We start from the raw sequence: 20,677 nt of genomic DNA, 5'->3' as shown, positions 1-20,677 counted from the left end.
GGAGCTGCGTCCAAAGTGCTTTAAGTGCTGTGACTATAATACAGCGATCGCTTTTATGCTTTTATGCCAGCTTTTCCAGGTAGTCCTCTCCTCCTCAGACAGGTCTTGATCAGAACCAGATACGCTGCCTGGTGTTGATCTGTAGTTCACTTATTAAATTCCCTTCTCATTCAATTAGTAGATGATTTCATTTTTTTGCTTATTCTTTGTGTTACAGAATCTTTTGATTTAGCTTCGTTGAATTAATAAGTTAGGTATCACATCCATAACTGTCATATATTATCATTGATCAGTATGCCATGATGCCATCTTTGTCTTGGTATGCCTGCCATCAGTTTGAGTTTTGGTTGTCAGGATGCACCATCTGAGTGCCAGGGGCGCCAATAGGATGTCGTGTCTGTATGATGTCAGCAAGTACATTGGTATTTAAACCAGTCCAACAGTGGTGCCAAATATCCAAGCTTAGGAAAGAAAAGATGAATGATCACAAATTCTGTCTTTGTTCCTTGCACGTCCTTGCTTACTATTCTTTGGGCTACATTTTGGCACTAGTACTCGCTCATCTTGGTCCTCTTGCTTTGTCCCCTGTTATTGTTTGCCCCCTTCTCGCAATTACAATGCAATACAATACCATTTATTTTTGTATAGTCCAAAATCACACAAGAAGTGCTGCAATGGGCTTTAACAGGCCCTGCCTCTTCACAGCCCCCCAGCCTCGACTCTCTAAGAAGATGAGGAAAAACTCCCAATAAACCCTTGTAGGGAAAAAATGGGAAAAACCTTGGGAAAGGCAGTTCAAAAAGGTTTCCAGGTAGGTTGAGCGTGCAGTGGGTGTCAAAAACAAGGGGGTCAATACAATACAATACAATAAAATACAATACACAGAACAAATCGTCAATACAGTGTAAAAAATAAAAAATGTACAAGTATGGAGCAGAATTTAACAGTAGATGATATCACAATTCTTGTCCATCTCCTGGTGCTTTTCATCCTATTCTTGTCTGCTTCGGCAGATAATACAGCCCCGTTCGGTGGGTCTACTTGGAATGACTGCGTAAATGATTGAATGTTAGTGCCAGCTGTTTGTGCCTGAAAATCCTCTTAGTTTCTTTGTATACACAAAGTTGCAAATAAATGTGCACAGCTAGTGAAAGTTAATTTAGTGAGCACTTACAGAAATGGTTTGCCTGCATATTAAAATGTTAGCTTTACTTTTTGTGCTTTGTAACAATGTGCATACTGATTACGGAGAGCTTGTGGATGCTTTTCCTTTAGAGCTAGAGATGTTCAAATCAAGACATGTCTACACCTGCAGCAGTTAATACGAACATATGAACAGTTGACGCTTTTAGACTTTTTCCAGGCATGACACTATACATTGCACGGTACTGGTATCCTTTTATTTACGTGGTTTTATGGTCCTGTGGATGCTTGAGTCCATGATTTTAGTGGAATGCAATAAAGGTCTAATGTATGTGTGTTCTGTTATTGGTGACACAAGTATCTTCTTTTCACCCTGATGTACCACAAAAGGCTAGGAAAGAAAACTTGACAAAGGAACAGTGACACCAGCCAACATTGCTGGATACTAAGAAGAATAAAAGAATAGGGCAAATGTAATATGTTCTTTCTAGAAGTTTAGTCATGACTTTGTGATGGTGTGCTCTGTAGAAGGAAATACAGGTAAAATTCCGTTACAACGAATATCTTTACAACGAAAGTTTCATTACAACGAAGTATTTTTATGGTCCCGACAGTTTCCCCATATGACACGAGTCTATAGAAATCTCGTTACTCACATTTCTTTCACTATCTCCAAATTACAAATTTTGTTAAAAAGAAACTGCCCGATTTTCTTCACCTTGTACCCTCCACCATGCTGGAAAAAATACTGCTCAATTTCGAGGGATTAAACACCATTTCCGCATTATATAAAATCCTATTAGAGTCCCTACCTTTCAAAGACCCAGGAGGACATTGGGAAGAAGATCTCTCGATTAACATATCAGAAAAGGAGTGGCAGGTAGCAAAGCAGAGAATTCACTCAAGCTCCATATGCACAGAGCATAGAATTATTCAACTAAAAATTATGTATCGAGCTCATCTGTCTCACTTAAAACTGTCCAAAATGTTTCCAGGGCAAGATCCAATCTGTGAACGCTGCAATCAAGCTCCTGCCTCACTGGGTCACATGTTTTGGGCCTGCACCAAACTAACATCATTTTGGACCAAAATTTTTAATTGTCTTTCAGACAGCCTTGGGGTCACAATCCCTCCTAACCCACTAACAGCTGTGTTCGGTGTTCTTCCAGATGGATTTAAAGTGGAGAAGGACAAGCAAACGGTGATTGCATTCACTACACTTTTGGCACGCAGACTTATTTTGTTAAATTGGAAGAATCCTAACCGTCCTCTGATAAGTCAGTGGGAAACCGATGTTTTATATTATTTGAAATTGGAAAAAATCAAATTCTCAGTTAGAGGATCTGTACAGAATTTTTTAAAACCTGGCAGGATCAAATCAATATTATTTTAGAATAAGAGAAATAACTATTACCGCATTTAATTCCCTTCTCCATTTTTTATTTACCTATATATATTTCTTCCTTTCTTTTGTTTATTGTTGCCTTATTAAAAAGCCCTAAGCAATTCTCCTTTGGCTAAGCTCTCCTTCTCAGGGGTGGGGTTTGATTTGTCTTCAATTTTTTTTTTTTGTTATAAATTGATCTATTTGTATGGAATGATTACAATACAATTAATAAGTAAAATAAAAAAAAAAAAAAAGAAATCTCGTTACTACGAAGTCCATTCAGCAGATACTTTCATTACAATGAAGTGCCCAAAAGACCTTGAAATGCTTGAATGAATCATCCACAGAGCAGTTAGTTCTGTAGTCGCAGCTCAGCTGTGCACAACGATCCCCACACAGAAACATTGTAAGAAAATTTCTTTCTTCAAACTTTCCTGTTATTGGTTTTTTTTTAGCTGTTTTTGTTTTCGGTGGTTTTCAGTGATGCCTTTTACTTATCGCTCGTCAACATTTGAAAAACATCCATTGGAATTTAACTCATTGTCACCCTCCTATAGAAATGGCAGACACAAAAAAATGATAACAGTTCATATTAGAAAAAAAAACATTACATTTTTGCAGCTCTCGATTGCGGCAAAAATAAAAAGACGTTGCCAGTGAATTCGGAATTTCGCCATCGACACTGTCAACTTTCTTGAAAGACTGAGCAAAAAAAGAAGAAAAATCTCGGGTTGCAAACGTATGCAAACTGCTGCATTTGAAAATGTTGAAAAAGCCATTTTTATGTGGTTCAGTGATGCTCGTTCAAGAAACATTCCTATTAATGCGGCACTCATTCAGGAAAGTGTGAGGTTTCTAAACACTCTTGGGACCTCCGTCAATGGAACGACACGCCAAAGAGTGTCCCGAAGTGCAATGACTGCGTCTGTGGAGAACTGTTTATCTTTTGCCAGGGCAACAGCAGGCTCACAGCTCTGCTGCGTCTCTCTGCCAGAGTAAACAGAAAAGATCTTGATGGGTGATGCAAGGAACATTGTAAATACAGGTAACAGGATTACTTGGCCACTAACCTGGCCACAACCCTGCCTGACTGCTGTGTCTGTTTATAGGAGAGTGGCAGATCCCGCTATAATAAATAAGCGTGCTGTTCCTGTTTCAAGCTGAATAAAGCTGGTTTTGCTAAAGTACTGAGACTCAGCCTCGTGTTTTGGGGTGTAAGACAGGGACTTATAGCGCGACCCCGATCTTTTAGGATTCGCTTCTGTGGCGCCTCACTGCACCGCTGTGAGCCTGCTGTAAGTAAGCTTCCATAGACGCGGCAATTGCGCTTCAGGACATACTTCAGCGTGACGGGGGATCCCAAAAGAGTTCAGAAACCTCACAATATGAAGAAGAAGAAGAAAAAGATGATACGGCTTCTGATTGATAACTGTGCTGTCCACAACATGCTTCCACATTTAGATAATGTTTGCGTTTAATTCCTCCCATCCAATTGCATGGCAGCGCTTCAGCCACTGGATTTGGGCATCATTCGCACCCTGAAAGTGCATTATTGCAAGGAAATGCTGAGAAAAATACTCGTCAGCATAACTTGTAGACAGGAGGAGATTAAAATTAAAGCGAGAGAAGCTATTGAAATGATTGCAGATGCCTGGACGCAAGTTAAAGAAAGCACTATAGCTACACGAAAATGTAGCTGCGTTTTCCCAAAGTTTCCAAAGTTCAGCAGCTCTAACTCAAAAAATGGGATTCAACAAAGGCCTGACATGCAGAAATGATTCCTTTTTTTTTTTTTTTTTTTTTCCTTTTTAAGTGTTTAGTTAAGTTTCAAAATAAAACAGTTCACACAAAATTTTCATTGCAGCAAAATATTTTTTAGGCCCCTGGAATTTCGTTGTAATGGAATTTTACCTGTATATAAAATTCAATGGATAAGTTGATTGATGTGGCACCACTGAACTGGGTAGATGGAACTGAACTCCCTGAAGTAGTTCACAGTAAATATGTTTGCACAGTGAAGAAGCAGAATCTACAGTATGTGCTCTGTCCTTTAGAGCTTTTTCAAAACGTGCAACTTGAGGCTGCTAAATGTAATATTTCTGTCAAGTATATCTGAGGTAGACAGTGCAGCCATTTATTGTCTTCTGAAAGTTAAGCTGTAAAAACTTTAAGACAATTTTTATGTGTTATTATTATTAAGGGTTTGTGCCTTAGTTGTAGTCTGTATGTATACCTTTTCTAAAGTACTTTGTAATTAATAATTATAATAATAATATGTTTTATTTATATGCTTGAGGTGCTTAAAAGATTAATTGATATTATTTTTGTATTTATTTGTCTTTCTGTTTCAGACAATATTATCTTTAAAACCCAGAACATAATGTGGCATTTAAATGCACTAAATGGGTTTAGTTTTGACAAATAATTTTATTGTATGCAATTTAAGCGATAAAAAATTTTTTTTTTTCTATAAAGGAAATCAATTATCTGTTAATATAAAGAGAGATGTTTTATTTTCTCTTTTGTACAATTACTATTGCTCTTAAATAAAGCGAAACTATTATCTGATTACTCAAGATGTAATCAGTAGAATACTTGATTACTTAAATAATTGTTTGCTGCAGCGCTAGAGCTGAGATGTTGATTTTTGTAGTTTTGTTTTCTCTGAACAAATCCAAATCGTATTATGTGATACCAGTAACAGCGGACTGCACATTACACTTGACTTGAGTATTCCTAGTTTTTGTCCTCTTTCTCTGTACGTTTACCATTCGTTTGCTCAGAGGTTGATGTGCTTGCTGTTTCCTGAGCAGCTCTTCTTTTCTCCACCCTAGTGGCCCGCTTCTTCTCTTCTTCCGTCGGCATCTTTTCACATTAAACCTGATTAAGTCAGTGTTTGTGTTGCAATTACTTAGTACGTTTTTCTTAATTTTTCACTTAAGCTGGCACTTAAGTCTTCAATCTGCCTCAAAAATGATTTAAGATATGAAGAGGTGGGGGAAATGACGGCGAAAGTGGTAGGGATGAGAACGGTGACCATACGCATGCGCAGCACCACCGCCCTACTGGCCACTGCCAAGTTGATTCTCCAATAAAATAAAAATAAAAAGAGTAATCAAAATCATCACCACGAAAGCAGACAGTAGAGATCACATAGTATATGTGTACGAAATTTCAGGTCAAAAGGTCAAATAGTTTTCCACCTACAGGTGATTTAAAATCCTGGACAGACCAACGAACAGCCACAGTAGTGTATTACAGAAGAAGATCATCTACTGTTGAATTCTGCTCTGCACTTGTAATATTTCTATTGCACTATTATATTGTATTGAGGATTACTTGTGTCCTCTTCTGTGTATTGTATTGTATTGCCCCCTTTCTTTTAGACACCCACTGCACGTCCAACCTACCTGGAAAGGGGTCTCTCTTTGAACTGCCTTTCCTGAGGTTTCTTCCATTTTTTTTTCCCCTCTTCAAGGGTTTTTTTTTGTCTTCTTAGAGAGTCAAGGCTGGGGGTCTGTCAAAAGGCAGGGCCTGTTAGAGCCCATTGCAGCACTTCTTGTGTGATTTTGGACTATACAAAAATAAATGGTATTGGGCTATCCATCCATCCATTTTCCAACCCGCTGAATCCGAACACAGGGTCACGGGGGTCTGCTGGAGCCAATCCCAGCCAACACAGGGCACAAGGCAGGGAACCAATCCTGGGCAGGGTGCCAACCCACCGCAGGACACACACAAACACACCCACACACACAAGCACACACTAGGGCCAATTTAAAATCACCAATCCACCTAACCTGCATGTCTTTGGACTGTGGGAGGAAACCGTAGCGCCCGGAGGAAACCCACGCAGACACGGGGAGATCATGCAAACTCCACACAGGGAGGACCCGGGAAGCGAACCCAGGTCCCCAGATCTCCCAACTGCGAGGCAGCAGCGCTACCCACTGCGCCACCGTGCCGCGTATTGGGCTATATATAAATAATTTGTATTGTATTTTCTGTTTCTCTCTGTTTTGCTGAGATTGCTCTCCTTTTGAACATTTTAGAAGAAAATGGAATTGGTTTGTAATTTACAACAGTCAATCCTAGCAGTCATTCAGATGATATTATGAAAGCTAAGGTACTTTTAGGAGAACTTAAATGAAAGATTTTAGGTAGAAGCATTTGATGGTGGAAGTGTGTCCTTTACCTTGCCGTATGGTACTCAAGAACCACTAATTGAATAGGCCGGACCTTTAATATGGCTTTTAAAAAATTAGGTTTGTGGACAGTGTATTGCATGGACCGATGTTTCATAATTGTAGACCCACTACTTTGTGAATTTAGACAATACCTCTCACCAGGGACATCAGACAATGATTCAGAAAAAAGAAAACATGTCACGCTATTTACTGTTAGCTTTTCTGTATATATTCTAAAGGAAATGATGTTCAGCTGGTCTGGATGAAGATATATACCACATGGCATAATGTAAAGCTTTCAACATTTTATGATCAGTTCCTTCCAAATGTTGTCTCTATGTAAGAAATTATCAAAATGCCAAAATCTGATCTTTCACTGACGCTTTCTTGCTATCAATTTCAATTTTTTTTTTGAAGAACCCAAATGTATTACATATTTTTTTGTAATTTTTGAAAAAAAAAAAAAACGAATGTCCAGGGCAGCATAGTGCTGTAGCCTCAATGTTTGTGGATGGACACTAGCTTCTAATTCCAGTCCAGTGACTATCTGTGTGGAGTTTGCACCTTCTTTACCTCCCCAAGTCCCACCACACCATGGGTTACCCCCATTTCGGATCCTGGAAGGCCACAATGGATGCAGGTTTTCATTCTAACCATTTTTTAAATTTGTGCCCAGTTTGTGCAGCTAATTAACTTCATTTAATTAATTTGCTATTTAGACCTCAGACCCTTTAAATCAGGAGTGAGCAACGTTGGTCCTGGAGGGCCACAATTGCTGCAGGTATTTTGCTGCAGTCCAGCTGCTTCATGAGAAGTTATTTATTGCTGAAGAAGTACTTACTGCTCAAGTGACATTTTCTGCTTCATTTTAGTTGCTTCGCTTGTGTAGATTTTGTACCCTTTAAGACTAGTCTTGAATAGCCGCATTTGCTATTTTTAATGGCTCCTTATTAGCAATACGATGCAAATGACAAAAGAAGCCAGCAGTTCTCCTTCTCGGTTGTTTCCATTTCCACCCATGTGTAGTCATCGTGCATTATGTGGTTTAGTAAAGTACACAGAAGGAAACAGAAGAGAAAAAAATTAAGAACTGGTAATTACTCATTCATTTTTGGTTTCAAATCATTCAGATGATATCATTAGGAAGGAAATAAAATCTACGATTTAAGAACTACCTGACACTGCAGGAGTATAACAATAGCAAGTCATGCTATTACTGTAAATAAGACCTGTTATTGGCAAGAATTGGTGTCTGTTTAAGCAACATGGTGGGAACAAAAACCTGCAGCCACTCCGGCCATCCAGGACTGACATTGATCACCCTTAGATTAGGTTTAAATGGCAACTTTAAACATAGAGTGTATGAGTGTGCCCTGCAATGGACCAGGGCAAATTGTGTGACAGTGTGGGCCACTCCATCAACCAGTGCACAAACTTCTATATATTTTCCATTCCTTATAAGCAGAAGAATTAACGCAGATTGAAGTCACAGTGTGGTATATCAAGTATGTCTTGCTAGGTTTATCAAATATGCTAATCTCTTTTTTCAGTTAGTACAGTAGACTTTGCATGAGAAGCAAGATCCAGTTTGGTACCTTAAGTCTTGTCTGATCAATTACATCTCTTATTTCTTCTGGGGCTTCTTCCTGAACTGACAGCAGCAATCGCCACACAGAACACATTACGTTTATGATATTCCAGCTCTCTGCACATTTAGAATCCTTACATTAATACTTGATATCACTTTCATAATGAAATGCACTTAACTATGTATATTACATTTTACAGATAAATCGTTAACTTCCATCCATCCATCCATCCATTTTCCAACCCGCTGAATCCGAACACAGGGTCATGGGGGTCTGCTGGAGCCAATCCCAGCCAACACAGGGCACAAGGCAGGAACCAATCCCGGGTAGGGTGCCAACCCACCGCAGGACACACACAAACACACCCACAGCCACACACCAAGCACACACTAGGGCCAATTTAGAATCACCAATCCACCTAACCTGCATGTCTTTGGACTGTGGGAGGAAACCCACGCAGACATGGGGAGAACATGCAAACTCCACACAGGGAGGACCCGGGAAGCGAACCCGGGTCTCCTAACTACGAGGCAGCAGCGCTACCACTGCACCACCGTGCCGACATCGTTAACTTCCATCCATCCATCCATTTTCCAACCCGCTGAATCTGAACACAGGGTCATGGGGGTCTGCTGGAGCCAATCCCAGCCAACACAGGGCACAAGGCAGGAACCAATCCTGGGCAGGGTGCCAACCCACCGCAGGACACACACAAACACACCCACACACCAAGCACACACTAGGGCCAATTTGGAATCGCCAATCCACCTAACCTGCATGTCTTTGGACTGTGGGAGGAAACCAGAGCGCCCGGAGGAAACCCACGCAGACACGGGGAGAACATGCAAACTCCACGCAGGGAGGACCCAGGAAGTGAACCCAGGTCTCCTAACTACGAGGCAGCAGCACTACCACTGCACCACCGTGCCGACATCGTTAACTTCATTTAAATAATGAATACTGTTAATAATTACACATGTGGGGGCAGCAGGGTGGCAGAGCAGTAGTGCTGTTGTCCGACAGGGAGTCACAATCCTGGTGTTCCCTGCCTGGAATTTGCATGTTTTCATGGTGGTTTCCACCGTGTGCTCCGGTTTCCATCCAAATACTTGCAGGTTTGGGGATTTAATGATGATAAAATGATGCCAGTGTATATGAGTGCTTATATTCACCTTGCGATGAGCTGATGCCCCGTCCAAGGATTGTTTCTGCCTCGTGCCCAATGCTAGCTGGAATGGGCACATCCCTGGATTGATGGATTGAATCACTAAACATCCATCCTTTTTAGAGATATTGTGGCAAGGTGCCCTTGGAATGTAATGGGTGTTTCAGGCAATTCACAACACAGTGAAGCCGAACGTTTTCTCACCACGATGATATCTCACACTGCCAACTGGTGGAATCTTACGTAAAGTACGCTCGTAAATATAAACAGTACAACGCTTACATAGCAATAGCGCCCACAGGCGCATGCGTCATGTTGCGTGAAGTATAAAGTCTTCAAGACAAATTTGAACAAGGGGAGGCCCCTGACTGCTCTTTCCTCCATCTTGCCTATGGGCTTTTTTCGTTCCGTAATTCCATTAGTTGAACCCTTGTCCAAATTCCACCTCACAAACCCAAGGGTCTTTAAAACCAGGGTGATGATTCCTTCCAGGTTTCCAGGACTGCATTGAAAAGAAGTCCTCTCAGCATCCCCAGATGTTCTTCAATACCTCCCCTGTACCACGGTATACTGTGAATTACCAGATTGGTTGTTCTCCCCAGACACCTTGAAGGTGTTGCAGATAATGGCCTCCAGTGGTCATGGGAGATAGATAGATAGATAGATAGATAGATAGATAGATAGATAGATAGATAGATAGATAGATAGATAGATAGATAGATAGATAGATAGATAGATAGATAGATAGATAGATAGATAGATAGATAGATAGATAGATACTTTATTAATCCCAAGGGGAAATTCACAATTGTACTAATAATAACATTAGGGTATATTTTGATCCAAGTCGGCACTGGTAGTGCCCCCTGCTGAATGATGCTGCTACCTCCAATACATTTCACACAACACACCTTTTATTTGGTGCTGGATTCAGCGGACAAGATGAGGTCGTTCGCTCCATTGTTATGACTTTCATGGTTTGGCTCTTGTGGTGACCTTACAGGTTGTGTCTTCTGTGTTCTGCTTCCTGTCCTCCCCTAAAAAGAAAGAGTAGCAACTTCTAAGGCATATGGAGTTCTGGCTCCTGCAGTTTGATCAACTGTTAAGGTGCATTCAGAAAATCAATGGATGCATTGAGAAAATGTATTTAATTCAATAAAAATGAGAACATTTAAAAGTCAAGTCAAAGCGAACTTTATTGTCATCTCAACCATATACAAGTATACAGATAGACGAGATTGCGAAGCTCAGGGTCCACAGCGTAACAACATGAAGTGCAAATAAAAAATTAAAATTAAATTAAAAATAGAATTAAAATTAAAATTTAAAATTAAATTAAAATGTAAAATTAAAACACAAACAATACAAGACATTGTGCAAAGACAAGACTGATGCAATTTATGGTATTATGCAATCTAGATAAATATAGTCAATAAATATATAATATATAATATAAAAAATAAATAATAGATATAAATAATACAGAAATTATCAGTATATGATAATAGTTGCTTAAGACATGTTTAAAAATGGCAGGTCAGAATGTTTCACAGCAGAAAGATATCAAAGAATGTCAAAGTGCAGTGTGAAAATATATTTGTAAAAATGATTTGTTTCCATCCATCCATTTTCTAACCTGCATATCTAGCTCTGGGTAGCAGTTTATTTTTCAATATTAAGCTAAGGATTACCTTGTTTGTTTTTCTCGGGTCCCAGAGCTGCCAGAGTAACAGCCAGACCAGCAGATAACTGTCAGGAAGTGACTTCCACTTTTGAGATGCGTTTCCTCCTGAATGCACAGACCCCGTATTTGTTCTTTAACAAGTTCTTATCATTGCTGCATCTAATTCATACGTGATGAGTTGGCCCAGCGGGGACTGGCAAGACATGACACATAACCTCAAAAAAAACATAGCTGCATACAGCAGTGAAAGTGAATGTCCGATAATGGATGGCATGTAATGCCTTGTTCAATGGTGATAATGCGCAAAGCAATCTATAGCTCAATAAGCATCCTCAACTAATGTCTTATGGATTTGCTTCCTTGCTTTATGGCACATTGTTATGAAGGTCACTCAAGCCTGCTGCATCCTTGCATGATGCACTCTTTGGCCTTTGGAACTAAGATGAATGAATAGGAAGGTCACAAAAAATACTTCGAAAAGTCTTCTACAAAAAAATGAAAGATCTTGACGCTGTCAGAAAGTGATGTTAATATTGCTGGCACATACAGAATGAAACACTTTTAACCACTTCTGTTTCTGTTTCTGTTTCTTTTTCTTTTTTGCTAATAGGTGGGAGTCTCTGATCTTAATAGTGATGTACATGGTGTATATCCTAATCATGAAGTAAGTAGACACCTTAACGTATTGTTTAAACTGCAGCTGGCCCCTCAGTCATGCAGTTCTAGGTACAACAGGTTTAGGAGGATAATAATTTATAATAAAGTTTTTGACTTGAATGTTTTTTTTTTTAGCATTTTGCATTTTGTCTAATAGTTATTTATTCTTTCCAGTATTTAAATAATGTGCAATAACCCGATAGTGCAGTAGTTATTATTCTTTCCATTGGTATATAGCATCACAGAACTTTTTTTGCAACTTTTTGCACCATTTGTTTATTTACTTGTTGTGTTCTACATATATGTCTGCACTGAAGGAGCTGCTTTTAATCTCATTGTACATGTGTATAGTGACAATAAAAGGCATTCTTCTTCTATTTGTCTAGCCTCATAATTGTCAACTATGACATAATATTACTGACATACAGCATAGTAAAGTACACATTAGGAAGATACTTTCTGTTAAACACTTTATGCCATTAGAATGCCATTATAAGCTACAATATATATGAGGTTGAGGTTGGCAGGATGCGCTGATAGCACGTTGTCACACCCACCAAACACTGAACATCCTGGATTAGGACCCAAGTGCAGTGGGTGACACCTCAGCACCACACTGGAACAGTGGGAGGTTTTTCTTGAAGTTGAATTATTGTATTACCAGTAATGGCGCAGTGCATGATAACGTACAGTGAATCCACTTGACTTGATCATTCCTAGTCTTCATCCTCTTTCTCTGTATGTTTACCATTCGTTTGCTCAGAGGTTGATGTGCTTGCTGCTGCCTGAGCAGCTCTTCTTCTCTCCACCCTAGCAGCCCGCTTCTTCTCTTCTTCCGTTGGCATCTATTTGCATTAAAACTGATTAAGTCAGTGTCTGTGTTGCAATTACTTAGTACGTTTTCCTTAATTTTTCAACTAATCTGGCACTTAAGTCTTCAATCTGCTTCAAGAATGATTTAAGTTATGAAGAAGTAGGGGAAGTGACGGTGAAAGTGGTAGGGAATGAGAACGGCGCCCGTACACATGCACCGCATGGCTGCCCTGCTATGTGCTGCCGAAAGTTGATTCTACAATAAAATAAAATAAAAATAAAAAGAAGAATAACCTTGGAGGTCAATCATCACCCCGAAAGCAGACAGTAGACGTCACGTAGTATATGTGTACCAAATTTCAGGTCAACAAGTCAAACGGTTTGCAAGCTACAGGTGATTTAAAATCCTGGACAGACACACAAAGAGCCATGGTAGCGTATTACAGAAGATGATTACAGTGGATTTAGAAAATATTCAGACCGCTTCATTTTCTGCACACCACAGATTTAACTTTAAATGAGTATATTGTCTAGTTTTACCCATCAGTTTACACTCAATAACCCAGAATAGCAAAGTGAAAACATGTTTTCAGAAGGTACAAAAGGTTTAGAAATAGAGGTGTGTAAGAGAGGATATGCTAACTCTTTGAATGTGGTCCTGCGTGTGTGCATAGGGGACAGCTTAAGGCAGTGGTCCTCAGTCACGGTCCTGGAGGGCCGCAGTGGCTGCAGGTTTTTGCTCCAACACAATTGCTTAATAAGAAGCACTTATTGCTCAAGTGACACTTCTGCTTCACTTTAGTTGTCTCGCTCGTTAAGATTTTGAACCCTTATCGCTTATTTTAGTCTGTATTCTTGGTTTTTAATTGCTCCTAATTAGCAATAACATGCAAATGACAAAATAGACCAGCATTTCTCCATTTAGCTTGTTACCATTTACACTTGTGTGTATTTATCATGCACTATTGGGTTTGATTAAATACTTGGAAGGAAAGTGAAGAGAAAAAAGTGAAGGACTGAGAATTACTGATCCATTTTAGCCTTCAAATCATTTGGATGATATCCTTAGAAAGGGGAAGAAAATCTAGGATTTGAGAATTACCTGATATAGCAGAGCTAAAGCACTAACAAGCCATGAAATTAAATTATTGGCAAGAATTGCTTTCTAATTAAGTAACCTGGTTAGAACAAAAACCTGCAGCCACTGTGACCCTCCAGGACTGTCATTGAGGACCCCTGGCTTAAGGGCTCTGGTGATGGTAATTGCCCACTGCTCCAGGGGTGAGCGCTGTGATATTAAAGTCTTTTCTTCCATCTGCTTACCAGAAGACTGATGACTTTAATATCACTGATGTCATGTCCGGTGTCTGTTGACCTGGATCCACGTCTTCCTACCAACTACGCCACTGTGAGAAAAAAGGCAGAAACAACATAAAGGGTTGGGGCACCCAAAGGCAAACCCTGTATAACTGGTGAGGAGAAAAGAAATGCGTTTAACAAACAGCGCGGAGAATGTCTTTTCAGATAGGTGTCTAAACATCGACTGCCGAAGGGCTGGTTCATACTTCACACGCAAAATGGATACATGTATCTGCACACATCATGGCTGCCACGCACTCTCAGCATTCATTTGATGCATCCTATGAGAACTTCCTCAGAAATTAATGCAACACGTGCGTGAGTTGCAGTCGGGGGGCGCAGTGTGTTCAGGTTGGAATGTGACGTCAGAGTCTCTGTTTACTATCAACATGTAACAGCAAGCCGCTTTGAAGATTCAGTATGCGTGCTTTGATGTTTGATGAATGGTTCGATGTGGTGAAGTAAATCATTAAACTTTAATGCTGATATACACATGTATTCTTGGTGCTTCTCTCACATAGGAAATACAAACGTCGCATAGTCCCCTTTTTTTTTTTTGCACCTTTGCAACAGCATCAGAATGTATGTGAACCACAGAGAATAAAATTAGGGACACAACGAAGAAAGAAAAGGTCTGTTTTGTGATTAAAGTGGAAGTTTCGACTTTAATCCTGTAGTATGTTTTGTCATTAAAGTAGAACGTCGTAAATGTAATCTTAAAACTGACCCAATTGTTAATCGCTATGTGCTTCTGGGTCTTCCTCCTGCGGCAGGCAGTGATCGCCACACAGAACACGTTAAATGTATAATATTCCAGCTATGTGCACATTTAGAATCCTTAGATTTATACTTGATATCACTTTCATGATGAAATGTGTTAAAGCATGTATGTATGTATTTTACAGATAAATCATTAACTTCATTTAAATAATTAATACTGTTAACAGTGTGGGGGTGGCACAGTGGCGGAGCGTAGTGCTGCTGCCTCGTAGAGAGTCACGTTGCTGGTGTTCCCTGACTAGAGTTTGCATGTTTTCCTGGTGGGTTTCCACAGTGTGTTTTGATTTTCTTCCAAGGAGATGCAAATTTGGGGATTTGGTGATGTTAAATGATGCTAGTGATGCCCCATCCAGGGATTGTTTCTGCCTCGTGCCCGATGCTTACTAGAATGGGCACGTCCCTGGATTGAAGTATGTAATCATTAAACATCCATCCTTTTTAGAGATATTGTGGCAAGGTGTCCTCAGAACTTAATGGATGTTTTGGGCAATGCACAACACAGCGCAGCCAAACGTTGTTTTCTCACCGTGATGATATCTCACACTGCCACCCGGTGGAATCCTCCAGATTTACATATGTATAAATAGTACACCGCTTACATGGCAGAAGTGTCCGCAGGTGCACACGTCGCATTACGTGAAGTATAAACCTGGCCTAAGAAAGGAAGAGGCAGGGTCTGGGTGGGCAGACACCGGAAGTGACATCATTGTACATCCAGGTGAGCATTCATTGGTTATCAGTTCTAATGCACACAGAGTTCATGTCTATAACTAAAGTCAAATTCAAACCTGTTTGAGTTTATCATAGCGAGTTGCAGGGCACGTCACATTACATGAGTGGATTCACAATATTGCGCCACCAACTCAAGTCGTTGGAAAAGTCATCAAATGTGACATTTCTGCTGACTAGCTGAAGGTACATGGCTGTCACAGAACATCAGCTCTGATGCAATTCCTGGAACAACGACCAATGGGGTCCAGTCTTCCTTTGATCCATGTGTTTGGGGTCACACAGACACAGCTCACACTAAATCACACTGCATATGTCAAATGAATGTGTGTTATGAAAGCTGTTTTTCACTTTCTTTTAATGATCTTTACATTTACCTGCTTTTAAAGGTTTAACTCCAGGGCACAACGCTACTTTGACCGCAGGAAGAAAAGCACTGTCAATATGGCCAACGGGTCAGCAAACAATGCGGAGATTGATGACAGCAGCAACTGTGAAGCCACTATGGTGTTACTGAAGAAAGGTAAATAGGCCACTCTGCTTGTAGAATTCAAAACTATTTATCTTTTTTTAGGGTATTTTAATCTTTTTAATATTTTACCTTTACCAAACCATCACTGTACTGTACACCTATTGCCCTCTTCACCTCATACATATGATTTTCCTCTTACATTTTGTTTATTTCATAATGTAGTCTTCCAAATTTACATTGCCTTCTTTGGATCAAATGCAGTGTTACAGCTCACTATAAGAGTCACCCTGTATTTCTGTTCTTTATTGCGATATCCATTAGCTGTAACTTGTAGGTCTAGAACTGGCGGAGTGGTGGCTCTGGGGCTAGGGATCTACACTGGCAATCGGAAGGTTGCCGGTTCGAATCTCATAAATGCCAATAGGGGATCTGCTCTGTTGGGCCCTTGAGCAAGGCCCTTAACCTGCAATTGCTGAGCGCTTTGAGTAGTGAGAAAAGCGCTATATAAATGCAAAGAATTATTATTACTATAAGATGAGGCAGAGTGCTTCCCACCACCATTGCACCAAAGAAAAGTCCACAGGATTCTGAACCACCATTGGCATTAATGTGACAAAGGAGAAACCAGATTGGTCCTCACCTCCACTGTTATTATTAATCAGCGGCCGTAGTAAAGGACAACCCAGAATGTCTTCAGTGTCATTCATGATTGGCGTCTGCTATAGCAGAGGGGTTTGAGACCCGGCTGTCACTAATGATAATCTTATATACCAAAGGAAAACCCAGAGTTTCATACAGCCACCTGTTTCACTGAGTAGTAGTTATGCAATTAATTATTTATAAAATGTGTTATTACATGTACTACCTGTGAACTTGCTACAGCGCCCTGCGCCTGCACTTACTGAAAAATGCTATACAGAATAAGTAAATGGAATTGAATGAAGTTGTCAAAGGACAAAGTCACAGTGCTTCAAAACACCTTTGCTAGTAATAAGCCAGCAGAAGAACTTCAAACAACCTTTAATGAGCAATGAGGTGAAAATAAGAGAATCCTGTCATCACCGTCCTTAATACGTGGCAATGTTACAAAGGAGGAACATTCTAGGAGAATATGGAGGACATCCTGTCGCCACTGTCATTAATAAGAGACAACATGACCCAGTAGAAGCCAGAGTGTTGTCATTAATGAGTGCCCACGAAAGGGAAACTGGAGTCGCCCAAAAATCATTAGTGAGTCACCAATGAACAGCAGAGACACCAGAGTGCCAGAGTTACTGTTCTCATTATGACAATGGATAAGACAGCAATTCTTGTTGTTAATGACTAACTGAGTCCCCAACTCCGGTCCTGGAGGACCACAGTGGCTGCAGGTTTCCTAACCCTTTTCTTAATTAGTGACCTGTTTTTGCTGCTAATTAACTTCTTTTGAATTCATTTTAATTGACTTGCTCTTGAAGACTCAGACCCCTTAATTGTTTCTTTTTCCTTAATTAGAAGCCAAACAATAATGAGATACAAAATGAGCCAAAACAGGACCAGCAAAACATGACCAACATTTTCAATCATAAAATAGCTCAATATAAAGAAAGATGAAGGTCTCAGGAATGTTGATCTGCTAAGGGTCCTCAAAACATTTGACCAGTGCTCCTAGAAAAAAGACAATTCACAATTTCGGAAATGTCTGCTATTGCACAGCAAGAGCAGCAACAAGCCATGGAATTAAAGAACGGGTTTAATTAACGACAAGACTCGACACCTCATTAAGCAACTGGTTGGAGTGACATTGATTGGAGTTTGAGGCCCTGACTTAGTTGGTCTTCTGTTGGCTCCCTCACTTCACATTTAATTTCTGTTTGGGTGCCATTTAAAGAAAGAAATAAAGCAATTCAGAGGAACAATAAAGAAATTCAGAGGAACAAATCTTAAAAAAACAAGTTAATTAAAATTAATTCAAACAAAGTTAACCAACAGCAAAAACAGACCACTAATTAAGGGTTAGAATGAGAACCTGCAGCCACTGGGACCCTCCAGGACTGGAGTTGGGGACCCCTGAACTACAGTATATGCCATTAATAATTATTAATGACAGTAGTGGTTGGACCTAATCTTAGTTTCTCCTTTGAAAAGTAGCAATTCCCAAACCAACTTAGTCTGTTTCTCCTCAGGACAACACCTACTGCCACCACACCAAGTCGACTCTCTCTACTCAGCCTCCTCTGAGACAGCCTGTATATCCGCCTAAATCATTCTCATCTCCATTCTTTTCAACCTAATATGCTCTACTTTCATCAGCCGTGTCTCACTCTCATACGGCACATTAGTCCTCACCCATTTTTTATCAGAAGCAAAATTAAACACAACTGATTCTAACACAATAGTCCAAAAACCTTGTGATGTGCTAACAGTTTGAACTTGTTGACAGAATCTGGTTTGTTTTCCTTTCATAGAGTGATATGAGTAAGAGTTCATAGCACAATCTACAATGACATTTACTGTAAATACAGAAATTAAAACAAGATGATGACTTTGATTAAACATTTGGCCTTGACACCCACAAAGCCTGATCTCATTTGAACTATTTGTGTTACAATTTGTGTTGCTATGGACTGGGTTATCATTTTTATGCAGATGACACTCAACTCTATTTCAATGTCAAAAGTGCAACTTCATCAGAGTTTTCTCAGCTCACAACTTTCCTCAGTGAAATTAAAACCTGGATGGAGCAGAACTCTTTAAAATTAAATTGCAACAAAACTGAACTCCTGCAAATTGGCACTAAAGCGCTACTTAAGAAGATGAGATCCTTTTCAGTCACTCTTGACAGTGATCTCATCAGACCTTCTTCTGATGCAAGGAATCTTGGTGTCATTTTTGATTCCTCCCTTTTTTATTCCGCCCACATAAACCACATTAAGAAACTTTCTTACTTTCACCTCCATAACATATCCCATGTTCGCTCATTCCTTTCCTTTTCTAATGTTGAGAAACTTGTCCATGCTTTTATCACATCCCAAATCGATTATTGTAACTCGCTGCTGGCAGGTGCCCCTTCTAATCTTATATCACAGCTCCAGTTGATTTAAAACTCGGCTGTAAGAGTCCTTACTCGAACCAGCAGCAGCGAGCACATCACATCCATCCTGCTTCGCCTTCACTGGCTCCCTGTGTCTTACAGAATTGAATATAAAATTCTATTAATAACCTACAAAGTTTTAAATGGCCTTACACCAAACTACATCAGTGACCTTCTTCATCACTATATGCCTGTCCGCCCACTAAGGTCCTCTGATTCTGGTAATCTTGTTGTGCCTCACACAAACCTGCACTCTATGGGTGACAGGGCCTTCAGCTCCATAGCACCCAGACTTTGGAATGACATCCCGAAATTAATCAGGTCAGCTGACTTCATTCATTCTTTTAAAAAACAACTTAACTTTAGGAAGGTTTTTAACTTAACATTCTGCCCTTTCTTTCTTAACTTAACTTAACATTCTGCCCTTTCTTTCAGTTTACCTCTCTGTCCAGGTGCTCTGGATAATTTGTGTGTCTGTTATATCACAAATTAGGTTATTTGTTAGGTTTTTATTTTAGTATTGAATTTAGTATTTTACTCTGGTTTATTGTCCTTTATTCTATTTAATGCTTTGTTATCTGTTTCATTGTTCTATTCAGGAAAAAATTTGTATCCAATGTTACATATACGCTACTGTTTTTTTTTTTCTAAGACTCTGTGAAGCGCCTTGAGCATGGGAAAGGCACTATACAGTATATAAATAAAATGTATTATTATTATTATTATTATTATTATTTACAATGGAAACCCTAAGTGGTGCCTCTGGGAAACACACCTTGGTTCGCACTCACGCTTTCAGCATGTCAAGCCTAAATCTTGTCAAAGTGTTCCCCATGTTTACATGGGCCTCTCTCTGAGTGTTGGAGTTTTTCGTCAAAACTGTGCAATACATATTAAAGTATTTTGATTGTCATATACAGTTTTGAGTGTATGTTCGGATTAAAGTTTTGATGATTACTGTATACATACACTTGTGAACGGAATAAGTGCTAATTCAAATCTATGCATAGCACCTCATTTCAAAGTTTAACTCATAAAATATTCAATAACTGTGTCAAAGAATGGACTGGCATCAAGTCCAGGAATGGTTCGTGTATTGTGCCTAATGCTAGAAGGACAGGCTCTGGCTTCACATGACCTTAAAACATGATTAAGTATGTTCTACAGGTGGATGAATAGGTGTAAGCATAATGGCTGCTTCTGATGGTATAGAAAGTCACATGTTAATGTCTGAACTCTTCAGCAAACTACCATTAATAAACTGCCATGTACTCCATGTAGGTGAATATCTCACCACACATAAACCCAATACATTGTTAAACATGTTAGAAGCTACACAGAATCTACTCTTTGTTACTTATTGTGATATACTGTCAAGCAAAAGTAATTTAGAAATAGTGCGACAGTTCCGGCAACCGGAAGTGGTACTTTAACTGAATAGTTTCGTGAATTTTCAAATAAACAATGGTTATTACAGATAGATGATTCAAATTGTGTATAGATATTTATAATGATAAATAGCAAACATATATGAAATTTCAGAAAAATTACTCAAACAAAAGTAGTATTTTATTTAAACAACCATCCAAATTTTTTGCATCATGGAAATATAAATGTGTACACGATATTAAATACTGTA

The 20,677-nt window shown here is 39.5% G+C and overlaps 1 protein-coding gene across 1 annotated transcript in view; it reads left to right on the top strand.

The window, feature by feature from the left end:
* slc24a3 (solute carrier family 24 member 3) overlaps positions 1-20,677 on the top strand; it is a 420,704-nt gene that overhangs the window by 362,376 nt on the left and 37,651 nt on the right. The window contains exons 9-10 of the mRNA XM_051919605.1: positions 11,766-11,819; positions 15,883-16,016. Coding sequence (XP_051775565.1) covers positions 11,766-11,819; positions 15,883-16,016 — 188 coding nt within the window. The remainder of the gene's footprint in view (positions 1-11,765; positions 11,820-15,882; positions 16,017-20,677) is intronic.

Source organism: Erpetoichthys calabaricus, chromosome 15 (assembly GCF_900747795.2).
Source record: "Erpetoichthys calabaricus chromosome 15, fErpCal1.3, whole genome shotgun sequence".
Taxonomy (NCBI): Eukaryota; Metazoa; Chordata; class Cladistia; order Polypteriformes; family Polypteridae; genus Erpetoichthys; species Erpetoichthys calabaricus.
Note: the sequence above shows the minus strand (reverse complement) of the source record. Positions and strands in the feature narration are given on the sequence as shown.